Source organism: Panicum virgatum, chromosome 1K, assembly GCF_016808335.1.
Source record: "Panicum virgatum strain AP13 chromosome 1K, P.virgatum_v5, whole genome shotgun sequence".
NCBI classification, from domain to species: Eukaryota; Viridiplantae; Streptophyta; class Magnoliopsida; order Poales; family Poaceae; genus Panicum; species Panicum virgatum.
The window spans coordinates 43,485,193-43,499,835 of record NC_053136.1 but is presented as its reverse complement, the minus strand read 5'-3'; the positions used below and the strand labels follow the sequence as shown (position 1 = coordinate 43,499,835).

Here is a 14,643-nt window from a genome sequence, read left to right as displayed (position 1 = left end):
ATTACAGTAATTTCCTCTCACACCACTCCAGCCACCAGCTCCAGCTCCAGCCAGCCCAACATTATTTTTCTTTCACACCATTCCAGCTCCAGCCTGCCGAACGCGGTGAGTAAGAGACGAGACTTCTCAACAGTACTGCAGAGGAACTCCCAACCGACAGGTGGATCCTAGTTGCTATAGGACTCGCATGTCGGTGTGAGCGAGTCCGAGGAACCGCCTCCGGTAGAAAGTACTCCGATACCTAGCGTAAGTAACACCGAGATAGCAGAAAATAGTTATCTTCCGATTGACCGGCACACGACGATTTTCCTTCGCCATGGATCCGGCGCACAAGTGGGTGAGGATGGGAGGCGCCGCATCGCACGTCCACAGGGGACGGCGATGAGAGCCGACGAGCGACGAGCAGGGCCGCGCAGGTGTGTACCACACTGCGGCCGAGTAAATAAATCGGGCCGGCCGGCGGCGACGACGACGACGCGGGGATGAAGACGTAAAGGGCATGGACTGGCCTTCAACGCGGGGGCCTGACCTACGAGTGTAGCTCGGATTTTGAGCAAGGGGGTCGGAGTAAATGCGGAGTTCAGAGAGTTCCTGTCTCGCTGCGGACGCTGGCCGTCGCTGCTGCTGCCTGCTGGCCTGCCGCAGTGTGGCGAGGGGCATCGAATCATGATGCGGCCGGACAGGTGCTCGCGGGCTCGGGAGTAGGACACAACAGGACGTCAGGACCGCACCGCTGCCGCTGCTAGGTTTCCTTTTCTCCGCCGGGCGCTGGCTGGATGGATGTGTACGCTCAACGCTGGTAGTGCTACACTGCTACTGCTCACTTTAAATTTGCTGGCGGTACAGGGTACTTGTGTGTGTGCACAGGGTCTCTACTCTGTAGCGTGGATACTAGTATTTTTCTCTCTCAAAATGATGTATGGATGGTCCCGACCAGAGTAATGCTGCGAATTTTCTGGCTCAATCATGCGAGAAGCTCTACTACTTTCCCGATGAGATTACGCGTATTGATGGAACTCAACAAGTAGTATACCTCATGATTCATGAAGTCGCCAGAGCTCAGAATCACCACCTGTAGACCTGTGCTCGGCGGCTCGGGTAAGAACATCTAGTCCTGTCGTCATGTGCGTATGATCGAGATCCATATGTGCTGATGCGCATAATTCTAATTCGGTGGTACTCTCTTTCTGTTACTCCTTTGCATCAAATTGTGAATGCAAGGTACTACTATTTGTTGCTGGCCTCATATATGGTGGCAAACAGAAAGTTGTCTAAAAAAAGAGGCGTGGCAGGCAACGCTTTGAATCTCAAAACAAACTGCAAAATCAATAGGAGGAATGAGGAAAGACCTGCTGATGCTGTGTGCACCAGTGCATGCGGGACTGCAGAAGCATATGGCTATTTCTTGCTTCCATGGGTGTTGCTTGATCACCCTCATGCTGCCCGGACTGAAGCAAGAAAGGTGTGTCACGAGGGTGGAGAGACGGAGAGATCATTTTGCCACTTTCATCTCACCGGGCCAAAGCCATGGAGAAAAAAAGGGTTCGTCCAGATAGGGAAGGTGAATCAATGCTCAATCCACGAAACTTGCATCATTCATTGCGTATGATCTAGTTCCCCTTTTATTATTGGCATTAACATGTCGCGATATCTGAACCATGTGGATCGGCACAGATAAGGAAACCCACCAGCCCCAATGTAGCGTTATGACGAGGAACAGAATTAAATTTATTAAACAACACAAACTGATTGATCGACAGGCAACTTGACGTTAACCATTTTAAATAAGCAAGCATCCCTGTTAACGAAAAGGCTTCATTGTTAAGGCAAGGAAAATGATCGTTGAAAAAAGGACAACCAGGTGGTCACTAATATATGAAATGTTCAAATTCAAAATGATTAAAGAAACAAACTTTTTCTAGGATTCCTTAAACCAGAGCACATCTAGCCCAGTAATTTAGGTGCAAAAACACCAGAGAATACATAAGTATCTTATTATGATAGAAACATCATGAAACAGTAGTACCCATAACCTTGACATGTTGCATGTGCCTGACAAAACAATTCTGCACAAGACAATAGGCAGGTGAAGAACGTTCTATCCGACAATTACATGCTCACTTAAGGCCTACAGAATCCAAATGACGACATGGCACAAGCTAAGTGGCATGGCTGCAAGGGAAAGACAGCTTACCATGATGCAGCGTACCACAGATTATTGGCAAATTGTTTCAACTTCACACGACACACACCTTCAGTCAACTACTACAGTTCAGACTTCTGACCTCAAGTTCAATGGCCGACTCGTCACACCCAATTACCCATCCACGGCACATAGCACCAAGTTGGACTTGGAAACACGCTTGCGTGCACCCACAGGCCACAAGCCCAGAACCAGCAACAGGGTTAAAATGTCCTGTGAGAAACAGCTAACGACACAGATTGACAAAAAAAAAGTGAGAAATACAAAGAAACTAGACCGGGACAGCCCTAGGAACAGGCACCTAGCAATATACACTACTATGTGCCTAAATGTGGCAGGACGTACGCCCTCAAGATAGCCACAATAGTGTCAGCATAACAAGGTTTTCAGAAATGTTGGATGCCTCATCTCACGTCATCCACCAACATAAAATTGTCTCGATGCGCCACAGGAGTTCACACCATAGTACCTGCATACATAACAGAAGGTCAGCTAAGCTTTTGGATACTGGCTCTTCCCACAGGCTTAAACACACGAAACACATAAAACACGACCAACTGAAATCTTGCAGGTATTCTGATCACAGGGTAGAAACCAAATGGGTGACATTTAAATTACCTCCAGCAACGGAATTTCAGGGAAACAATGTTACCATCTTCAGATTTGAATTTAGATTTGAAGTTTGAACCATTTAAATTCATGAATTAATAATCTACAACAACAGTGCAAAGCTCTGCCACTTTGTGAATGACAAGATATTAAATGTGTAAAGCAGTTAAAAAAGTTGATGACTCAATGGAGGTCAGGTCTGAACTAAGTTGCCAAGGAGCAAGAAACTAAAGCTAGACTACTAATATGTAAAAATTGCAGGTCAAAACATACTAGCAAACAGTAAAAATCACTTAGTTCATACTTCCACATGTATTTCTAAAAGGAAAAAATGATAGCATTATATAGCTCAAACTGTGAATTTTATTTATCAAAGATTATGAGCAATTTTTAAGTGCTCTAGCAACAAAACCATGGAACCAGTCTATGGCGTATGCAAAAAGATCAGATGAAACAGCGTTGCTGAGGCCTTAGTGAAGTTATGCTTAAAGAACCTAGTACCGGGTGCTAATGGATCATGGAGGCAGACAACACACCCAATTTTTTTTAAAAAAAAAAGGTTTACCTGATGAGCTGGTATTTACAAAAGTTGCCTCCTTATTACTCCTGGAGAAATGACTGAAGGTGAAAACTATCAGATTATTGGCAATATATAGCCTGGTCTATCTGAGGAGGAATTGGTTTTATTTCAGTCCCGAGCTCTTGTTCAATCCTATACCTGTTCCAAGAAATGAAACCGTCAGAACAAAGTGGGGAATTAAAAAGGTGAACAAACTTGCAGTGGGAAAATCTTCTTACAAGTTAAACCGATCCTCATAGGTGATCAAATTCACAGCCAGACCAAGGTGTCCAAACCTCCCAGATCTACCAACCTGGTAAAAAAAGGAGCGTTAAAATTAGCAGACATGGAAACCAAGAGTAAAATGCAAGTCATATATTTGGTTCCTAAATATGAACAAGGATAAGCCGTTAACATAATAAATGGTAAGCACTTTATATTTCAAGGTGCCTCAAAACTGCCAAAACAGATGGTGAGTCAAAATATCAAAATAAAAAGGCGCTGTTTGTTCAATCCTACCCTGTGGAGATATGTTTCAGAGTTCTTCGGGAAATCAAAATTGATAACGACATTGACAGCTTGAATATCTATTCCCCTTGTAAAAAGATCTGCAAAAGAAAAGGGACAGAAATATTTTTAGAAACAGAGACCAAGCAGTGCACCAAACTACCTACATGCTAGTTAAGTACAAAAGCTAGAAGAAGATTTTAAGAATGCTCCTTTACATGTTTAACAGAATGCATGGCATTCATCCATTTCTTATAATCTCACTTATTAATATTCTAATAACTAATAAATATAACAAAAAGTTGCCAAAAACATGGAAAGGATTTCTCATTTCAGTATTCACTGCATGAACTAAATTAGTATAAAGGTTTGTAATCTTATTGCACTCCCTCTGTTTCACTATTCTTGTCTACAGCCTTGGGAGAATACATTTCAAAATGTTTGTCTATTGAGGAAACAAAGAGCATGGTTATAGTTAAAAAAAAGTGCGATGTTTCCCTCTCTACCTCAAATTACTTGGGAAGAAGAAAGCGGATTGCATTGTGTCACTCAGTACAGGTATGATGGTTATTTCACACTGATTTATTGCTTGTGTCTAATACTTCCTTGGTTAGTGCGTATTGTGAGCTATGGACCAACTTAACGACATTTAGTGGTTCAGAATTATGCTACAAACTGGCAAATGTCAACAGGGAGGGAAGTGATTAAAACTGACATTAAACTACCGATAAGCTTGAATACAAGGAAAAAATCTATGTGAGAGCGAGCCCACAAGAAAATTAACAACATACCAGTACAAACAAGGTTCCTGCACGCCCCGTTACGGAAATCATGGAAAACTCTATTACGATGGTCTTGCAGCATCTTCGCATGAATATAGAAGCAAGAATAACCAAGTTCTGTGATCTTCTTCGCCAATAGTTCAACACGATTGACAGAGTTACAGAATATTATTGACTGGTTGATTTGAAGCTGTGCCAAAACAATCAAGAAATAAATTGCATGTAAGCTATATGATTTAAGAGGGAAGAAAAATGCCAAGTCAAATAAACATCATGAAATAATAGAGGTGTTCATCAGCAAAACCTTGGAAAAAAGGGTGTTAAGACAGTGAACTTTCTGTCTTTCTTCAACAAACGCGTAGAACTGTGTAATTCCCTTCAGTGTAAGCTCATCCATAAGGTTAATCACGTAAGGTTTAGGCAGATATTTGTCCTTGAACTCCTTAACAGTCACAGGAAATGTTGCTGAGAACATCAAAATCTGTCGACTAGCAGGGAGGTAGCGAATCAACTGTTCCACAGAAGGTTGAAACTCAGGAGAGAGAAGCTTGTCTGCCTGAAAAATAGCACGAGTATTATTTTGGTGGAAAGGCCAAGACAGAAGGACCAAATCCCAATAATGAAACAATCAAAACAACAGAAGTCTAAAAATAAGTTCAGTGGCAACTTTACTTTTGGCTTTAAGAACCATAGCTTCATAGTTCATACTTGATTCTTTTACATGGACTCGTTAGCATCAAGAGTCTAGACGTATGATCTTTCAGGAATCAGGATCATCTAGCCACCTTGCTATTTCTTATTTTACACATCTTATGCAACAAACAGAGCCCAAATGACAGACACAATGAACAGGTTGGTTCCAAGAAAGAGCTCCCACCTTGCATACAACACAAACCCCTGCTATTTATGAGTTAGATCTAATATTCAGATTTTCCCTGTCATATTTTTTTAAAAAAAATTCATTCTATGTGAACTGCAAAAGGTAGCTAGTTGACAAACAAGTTCAGGGTGGAATCCGGATCTCGATAGGGGCAGGCAGAATCAAACACTAGGTAATCTATTTAGTGTGCAACTCCAACAACGGTTCGGTGGCTTCTTGACAATTTTTGCTTATGGTGGTCACTAGTGTTGGTTGTTAATTAAAAATGTAACGCTGAATATCTCCTTCCAAAAGGGTAGACATTAATGGATTAAACAAGGGGCAAGATACATTGCTGAATAACATGTAGCACAAGACTGGTAAAACTTAGCAAACTAGCAACACGATAGCATTTAGACAAAGCTTAAAATAAATTACCTCATCCATAATAAGTATCGAACAGTCCTTCAAAATGCAAACACCTTTCTTTGTAAGATCCAAAATACGCCCAGGTGTTCCAACAAGTAAATGTACAGGTTGGTACAGACGAACAATATCATCCTTCAAGCTGGTTCCACCAGTGGTAACCATAACTTGAATCTTCAAATGTTTACCGAGCTCCTTGCAAACTTGTGATGTCTGTAGAGCCAATTCCCTTGTGGGAACCAATATAACAACTGCAAATCATACAGAAGCGTTATAGAAAATGAAATGAAAAGAAAGTATACCTAAATATCAAAGAAAAGCCATGCACATAAAAAAAGCACCTGACTAATTGAAAATAAAAGGAATGACGCAACTGTACACAAGATCAATCTTACAGCAACCATTAGAGGCTTAGACCATACAAAAGTCTGTTAGATATCAAATAAAGTTCTAGAGTCTAGAAGAGACCTTGAATAGCATTATTATCTTGATCAATCTTTTCCAGAGCAGGAATACAAAACGCAGCAGTCTTGCCAGTTCCATTCTTCGCTCTTGCAAGAATGTTACTACCAGTTAAAGCAATAGGAATGCTTTCTTCTTGGATAGGAGAGGGTCTTTCAAATCCCTTCTCATATATCCCCATCAAGAGTTCACGCTTGAGAAAGTAGTCTTCAAACTCATTTCCCTTAGTGGCTGTAACATCCTGAACAAAATTTAAAAGAAAAGGAAAAGAAGATAATAAATCAGGCATGCAGAGTGGTACATGAACTGCATAAGGCTCCACATACGACCAAGAGTGTAGGTAGTAAAGCAAGAATTGGGGGGGGGGGGGGGGGGGTAATAACATAAAAATCCAATCATAGCTGGTCAGAACTTCGTTTGCTGTTTGGAAAACAAAAACTAAAAGGACACGTTCTTATTCCCTTATTCAAAAAGCATGTCTTGTTCACTTATTCTTTAGAAAGCAGGGCAGCATAAAATTCATGAGTTAAACCGTACCAGTGCAAATGCATAATCAAGACTTAACATGAATTGAAGTGGATCCTGGTAATATAAATAGCTACTATCAACCACCCATGTGACATAACTACACGATATGGGTGTCTTTATAGATAATTCATGGATGAGTAGGTCTTTCAGAAATGTCAGGTGATCAGAATTACTATTCCACTGTAACTTTGTAATTTAAGACATTAAAAACTAAAAAAACTTCTCTGAATTTTTCTAAAGCGGCACAATGGACAAAGAACTGGGGCAACAAAAAATGGAGCCCTGCGTCAATTTTTTCCTAGTCCTAGAATAAACAATCACTAACTGGACAAGGTGCAGAAGAGAACTAAATGTTTCTAAGCCTAGTGTGATACAATTAGTTGCTGTGTGTGTTGTGTTTGGGGTGGGGTGGGGGTAGAGATTTGGAATGCCATGCTACCTCTGTCCTGTAGCGTGTATCTTGAGGCGGCAGCTTCAATTGAGCCTTCCAATCTTGTGAACTGCACAGAAACAAACATAGTTGCTGAACAAATATTTCCACAAGTGTGACTGCTAATAATCATGTGACATCAGCAATAAATAAACCAAACGATTGGGAAATATCAGTACCTACAGGTACAGGGTAATACTACCGGCCCAGTTTAGTTACAAATTTGAAATGCAGCAAACCCTAGTTTTATCCATCCCAACGTATGTGGCATCAGAAGTCAAATCACGTGTTAGGGCATTACGAACCACAGAAATGCCTATGTGAAACATAAATTATCATAGTTCGCGCACAGATAGCAAGTGTCAAGCAGCATTTGGTTCAATTTCGCCAGGGGAACAAATTCCAGCATGGTAAAGAGCACCACGCACCACGGCAACATGGCCCTATCACCAAAGGCCTAAGTTCCAGTCGTCTCACCTCGAATCCACGCCATCGGCGGCCGTGGATGGCACCAGGGCCTTCGGCTCGCTGGTACCGGCCGCGCCCGCGGGCCTGCGGGCGATCTGGTTCCGCCGCAGCCACTGCTGCTGTTGTTGGTGGTGATTGTGGTGTTGCTGCTGTTGCTGGGGGTGGTTGAGGTTGTGCTGCTGCTGCTGCCTCTGCGCGTACTGCTGGTGGTGATGCGCCCCCGACGTCTGCTGGTGCTGGTGGTTGTGCTGGTGCGGCTGTTGCGGCGGCGGTCCGCGGCCGTAGTAGTTGGGGTTCCCGCCGCGGCCGTTGCCCATGCCCGGAGGGTACCTGGCGCGCGGATCCATGGTGGCGAGGGCTCAGATCTTCGCAGGAATCGGCGGGGGATGCGGGATCGAAGGGGAACTGGCAGATCGGATCGGGAAGATGATTTGGGAGGCGGAATCTAGGAGCTTGGCGCTTGGATCAGGAGCAAATTCGAACCCCTCAAGGAGGGTTCGTGGGTGGGGGAGGAGGGGGAGCGTCGCCGGATCGTCGAAGCTAGGGCAACGGTGGGTTAGGATTAGTGGAGGAGGAATTACGAGAATGGCCCTGGCGTGTGGCAACCTCCGCACCTCCGCTGCGTAGGCGGCGGGCGGGCTAGGCGGCAGGCGCGTTGCGGACTTGCAGTCTTGCGGTGAAACTTGCAGAGACACCCCCAACGTCTGTTATAATTGGCCCTATTTAGGCCGTGAAATTTTTTAAATTTTGACACTGTAGCACTTTCGTTGTTTTTTTACCATTAATATCTAATTATAGACTAATAAGGTTTAAAAGATTCGTCTCGTGCTAATCAGTTAGGCTGTGTAATTAGTTATTTTTTCAACTATATTTAATGCTCCATGCATGTGTCCGAACATTCGATGTGACAGATACTGCTTAAATTTTTTTTGGAAACTAAACAGGGAATTAGTTGCTTGTTGAGACACCAGAAAAAAATACGAAATATTCGAAATATCTTTTTGAATATAAGCTACAAAAGCCTATAGGCACGCCCGCACTCACATTGAACAACACAAAAAAAACAATATACATCTTCTTTTTCACCATTTTGGCATCCATAACTCGTGTGATGCTATTTCTATATATGAAAGCCCCGGAGGGCGGCGGGCGGCCAGGCCGGCCACGTCGGCCGAAATTCGGCCGCACGTCCGATCGCGATCCAACGGCCCTGTTTGATTGTTCTAATTTAATCTAATCTAGGAAAGAATATTGCGTGCATGGAGTACCAAATGAAACCTGTTTGTAAAATTTTTTTAGGGATGTGTATAACTTTCCGCTACGAATCTGATGACGGTAATTGATCAATAATTGTTCTAATCTACTCTAATCTAGAAAAGAATCTTGCGTGCATGGAGTACTAAATGAAGTTTGTTTGCAAAACTTTGTTAGGATTTTCTATATATGAAAGCCCCGGACGGCGGCGGGCGGCCAGGCCGGCCACGTCGGCCGAAATTCGGCCGCCCGCCCGATCGCGATCCAACGGCCCTGTTTGATTGTTCCAATTTAATCTAATCTAGGAAAGAATATTGCGTGCATGGAGTACCAAATGAAGCCTGTTTGTAAAAATTTTTTAGGGATGGGTATAACTTTCCGCTACGAATCTGATGACGGTAATTGATCAATAATTGTTCTAATCTACTCTAATCTAGAAAAGAATCTTGCGTGCATGGAGTACTAAATGAAGTCTGTTTGCAAAACTTTTTTAGGATGGGTATAACTTTTCGCGACGAATTTGATGATGATAACGGATCAATGAATAATTGTTCTAATCTATTCTAATCTACAAAAGAATCTTGCATGCATGGAGTACTAAATGAAGTCTGTTTGCAAAACTTTTTTAGGATGGGTATAACTTTTCGCGACGAATTTGATGACGATAATTGATCAATGATTGACTGCAGCGACACTACAGTAATTATTCTCAAATTATGCGGTCAAAGGTCTACTTAGATTCTTCACGGTTCATCCGCCCGTCCGATCGCGATCCAACGACCCTATTTAATTGTTCCGATCGCGATCCAACGGCCCTGTTTAATTGTTGTAACTTGTAATCTAATCTAATCTAGAAAAGAATCTTGCGTGCATGGAGTCCTAAATGAAATCTATTTGCAAAATTTTTTTAGGGATGGGTATAACTTTTCGCGACAAATCTGATGACGGTAATTGATCAATAATTGTTCTAAACTAATCTAATCTAATCTAGAAAAGAATCTTACGTGCATGGCGTACTAAATGAAGTCTGTTTGTAAAACTTTTTTAGGGATGAGTATAACTTTTCGCGACGAATCTGATGACGATAATTGATCAATCATTGGCTACAGCGAAACTACAATAATTATCCTCAAATTATGCGATCAAAGGTCTACTTAGATTCTTCATAGTTCGTAGCGCAGGGTACTGGAATTACTTTTATAAACTAACTTTATTTAATACTTCTAATTAGTGGTCAAAGTGCGTTCTAGATTCTAAATCTAGAAAACCAAACAAAACCAACATTCGCCGCCGATAAAAACCTTGCATGCATGAAGTACTAAATGAAGTCTGTTTGCAAAACTTTTTTTAGGATAGGTATAACTTTTCGCGATGAATTTGGTGATGGTAATTAATCAATAATTAGCTACAATGATGCTACAGCAATTATCATCAAATTATGCGGTTAAAGACCTCATTAAATTCTTCGCGATTCGTAATATACTATCTTTGCTTACATATAATATACTCTTAAAATACGTTCACTCTACTTGAATTTCAACAAATGCAAACAAAAAAAAATATTGCCAAACGGAATCAAAGAAAAATACTACGCGCGCAATAGCGCGCGCACTGCACTCGTATACCATCATAAGGCCTGGCTCCGAGGATAGTACAAGTTATCTACTGTGGCTTTCAATGTCCAGGAATTATTTAATAAGATTTCCAGTTCATATATAATTTGACACCAAATAAATAAGAAATTGCAGGTGTTAGATTGATAAAAAAAATTAAGTTAATGGCGGAGCGATTAAGATCGTTCATAAATCCAAAACAATTCAAATGATGCCACACCCCACGCTTGACTTTATTCGGCATGTAATTATCTATTTTCTATCCCGTACTAACCTTTTAGACATTCTTATTTTTGTCCGTAGGCATGCGTCTATGGCTTTTAATGAAGACTTTGATTTACGAAACTATATGTTTTATCCTAATAAAGCTATATTACCATAACAATATTTTAGTACAAATATGTACATGGTGATAGTATAGTACAATATAATGTAAAGATGCATGGCTAGCATCCCTACGCAAATGAATGAAATGGAGAAAAAGAAAGTAGCCACCTCGAGGGGGGCCCGTGAAAGTGAGATTTGCGTAGGTGATACCTTTTCGACAGAGTGCTAACAAGAGATGATTGCAATAAGAAATAAGCTCCCATCACCCCGAAAAGAAAAGAAAGAAAGGCACAAAAAGATGATGTCCCATTTTTGACTTAACAAAACCACAAATTGTGCAGCCCAGTAGCTAGAGGCAAGCGTGCAACTCCTACAGCATTCTTCTATTCCTAATTCCTCATTCCTTTCCGTCGGTGCTGTACTCTCCAAAGCAAACCTCAACAAACACGGCAATACTTTACACGGCGGCAACAATCATCATGGCCCTTGACTTTATCTGCTTTTTAAATTCCTCTATACGTACACGACAATAATTTACAATCACAAACAAGCCTTTCACCGAAACTTCTAAATAAAGTTTTCGAAAAAAAAAGAACCCCGCAAATCCGTTCACCAACGATCACCACCAACCCGGGGCGATCCTAGTTGAGCCCGAAGTAGTCGCTCATGGAGAGCAGGTCGCAGAAGCCGGTGGTGCTCATCTGATCGATGCCGATGCCGATGCCGTCGAAGTGCTCCTGGAACTCCCAGCAGCTGGCGCCGCTGTCGCCGAAGCCGTGCAGGGACACATCGACACCGCACGGGCCGTCCACCTGCACGGACCCCTGGCTCATCACCTGGCGGTGGTGCTGGTCGCTCGCACCAACCGCGCCCGCGGAAGCAGCGTCCAGACCAGGTGCTGCCGCGCCCGGGCCACCGCCGAGGCAGTCCACCACATCCATGTCCAGCCAGTCCGCGAACATCACCTTGGGCGCCACGGGCGGCGCGTGGGGCCTGCAGGCGGCGGCGGGCGGGCCCGTGAGGCAGCTCGAGTCGGCCGACGACGACTCGCGCGGCTCCGACGAGCCGCCGGAGTCCGCCGGCCCGTCGGCCGCCGCCGCGCCGTCTTCCCCGGGCTTGGCGCTCTGACGCGAGTCCTCCGTGTCGCCGGCGCCGGAGCTGGTCGCGGGCGGCGCGGGCGTGCCCGGGCCCTCCTTGGCGCCTGCCTCGACCCTCTTCTTGAGGTACGAGTTCCAGTAGTTCTTGACCTCGTTGTCGGTCCTGCCAGGCAGGTGCCGTGCGATCCTCGACCACCTGCAGCAGCCACAAAATCAATCCCGTTTCGTTGCAAAAGAACAGTCAGGCTCGCATGTCACCACGCACAGCCTTGCGGTTCACTCAACCAAGCGCCCCGTTTTTCTGTCGGTGGGGTTAGTGGAAACGCCCCGCTTTCGCATTACGAGCGGAGGGGGTTCCGCCGTGCCGCCAATGGCCTGAAGAAAAATGTGTCACTAGGCTGAGAGTGACAAGCGTGTACGTAGTCTATTCACGCGGGGGTCCCCCCGGGCCTTTGATTTTTTTGGCGGGCATAATTGCGAGGCCCCCCCCCAATAAAGAATCTAATCTTTCTCGTGAGCCTCCTGGCTGCTACGTGCCAGTTGGGATTTTGTCAAAGCAGCTGTTTTCATTAACTCGCAGGCCGACACGGGATTGGTCCAACTGTCCAAGGAAGTCGACGGCATGTTATCGTCGCTGTTTCTACGAATCGAAAGGGGCTCCGATTCCCTCGACACCCAATAAAACAAGAGGATAAACAAATTCTTTTTTTTGCGAGGATAAACAAATTCAAACAGACCAAACAAAAAAAAGAGGGGAAAAATGGGTTTTCGATAACTTGCTGCCGGACGCAACTCAATACTGTAGTGTGTATGGCATGTTAGCAGCTAGCGTCTCCAAGCTAGGTCCGAATTATTTTCGCCGGCGCAACTTGTCCCTCTTGTTAAAAAAAAAATTGTCCCTGTTACGCCACAGGTCCACACTTTTTTGCGCAAATAAACAAATGTTTACGCCAAAGAGAGCCGTTCTAATCATCGAATTCCCAACGTGCGCTCTCGGAGCGGGAGGAGCAGGAAACGGGAAAAGATCTCCCCCGAAATTCGAACGCGCAGCGTCGTGGAGCGTGCACGTCAGCATCGGCTCCACTACGGGAAAAAAGGGCCCCCCGGCGGCCATTGTCACCGGTTCTCCCTATCAGTCCCGCGCTGTTCTTTTCTGCGTGCTCCAGAAGGTCGCCAGCTCGGCCGGTGCCGTCGTGCCGAGCCGGGACAGCAGGGACGATCTAAGGGTAGGGATACTGCTACTGCTGCTGCTACGTAGCAGTGTGGTCGAAAATTATGCTAGCAAAAGCGAGAGGTGGCGGGGGCAGGCAGGGCAACGTGGAGAAGTGTGTGCCGCCTCAATCATTTGCGCGAATCGGGCGAGGAGGGCCAAGAACAGGCGGCGTTTCAGGCTAGCTAGCTGCAGGGGCGCTTACTTGTTGCCGAGCGTGGCGTGGAGGCTCATCACCGTCTCCTCCTCCTCCGGCGAGAACATGCCGTGCTTCAGCCCCGGCCGCAGGTAGTTGATCCACCGCAGCCTGCAGCTCTTGCCGTTCCGGTGGAGCCCTGCACGCACGCACGCCGACACCACGGAGAATTCTCAGTTCCAAGATCAATGCGCGTTTGCTTATGGTAAGATGAAATGGAGGTATACTACTAGTGCTACACTACTACTACATGTGACGAAAACGTCAGGCGGCAGAACTTTCTCTCTCAGAGCCGGCCAATTCCAGTTCAGAGTGAGCCGGCCGGCCCGGAGGAATTAATTCCTCCGGATAACGACCCCGTTCTTGTTTCTTGCCCTCGCCGATCGGCAATTGCCGCCGCTCAAGCTCTGAATTCCGGGTGCAATGCACCCGAGGCCTCCTGAATTACGCTCCCCTCGCACCCGACAGAAATGCAGACGCGCGCGGCGGCGGATGGTTGGTCTTACCGGCTTTGGCGGGGAGCGCGCTCCAGCAGCCGTGGCCGTGGCGGAGGATATAGTCGCGGAGCTTCTCGTCCTCCTCCGGCGACCACAGGCCCTTGCGGTAGTTGGGCTTGGGCTTGTCACACGCCTTGCACACCATTGCCGGAGAATGCCCACCACCACCGCGAGCTCGCTGAGCCGAGCCCCCGACTCCGAGCAGCAGGAGGAAGGCGGCAGCAGCAGAACAGAGAGGGAGCAGACCAGCTAGCTATTTGCCGCTACAGGAGGGGCTTCGGCTACACGCCTTCGGAATGGAGCGCTCTGGGGCCTGTCAACAGGACGCGCAGTTGGTAGGACTTTTTATAGGCACGAAACCCTTCCTCAAGGCCAAGGCGGCCCCCGTGCTCTGCTCTGCTCTGCTCTCTCTCTCTCTCTCTCTCTCTCTCTCTCTCTCTCTCTCTCTCTCTCTCTCTCTCTCTCTCTCTCTCTCTCTCTCTCTCTCTCCCCCCCCCCTTTGCTGCGAAATAAACAAGAGGCGCTGTCATCACAGCAAAATTTTCCTCGCGTTACCAGTCCGTTGCATTATGGAAAAATCGAGACGTTGGTAGGACGATTTAATCAGCGTTCTCTG

At 45.3% G+C, this 14,643-nt stretch overlaps 2 protein-coding genes across 2 annotated transcripts; both read right to left on the bottom strand.

The window, feature by feature from the left end:
* Nucleotides 1–1,899: 1,899 nt before the first annotated feature.
* On the bottom strand, nt 1,900–8,460 carry LOC120710526 (DEAD-box ATP-dependent RNA helicase 8-like). The gene is made up of 10 exons (XM_039996193.1): nt 7,843–8,460; nt 7,375–7,435; nt 6,414–6,648; nt 5,958–6,196; nt 4,965–5,216; nt 4,670–4,850; nt 3,891–3,979; nt 3,611–3,684; nt 3,378–3,530; nt 1,900–2,672 (listed from the first exon to the last, which is right to left on the bottom strand). Exons 1-9 carry the CDS (start codon nt 8,178–8,180, stop codon nt 3,452–3,454), a joined length of 1,548 nt encoding a protein of 515 aa, XP_039852127.1. The 5' UTR covers nt 8,181–8,460; the 3' UTR covers nt 1,900–2,672; nt 3,378–3,451.
* Nucleotides 8,461–11,314: 2,854 nt separating this feature from the next.
* On the bottom strand, nt 11,315–14,356 carry LOC120710538 (transcription factor LAF1-like). Its single transcript, XM_039996202.1, has 3 exons — nt 14,037–14,356; nt 13,540–13,669; nt 11,315–12,320 (listed from the first exon to the last, which is right to left on the bottom strand). Exons 1-3 carry the CDS (start codon nt 14,170–14,172, stop codon nt 11,669–11,671), a joined length of 918 nt encoding a protein of 305 aa, XP_039852136.1. The 5' UTR covers nt 14,173–14,356; the 3' UTR covers nt 11,315–11,668.
* Between the last annotated feature and the right edge of the window lie 287 nt (nt 14,357–14,643).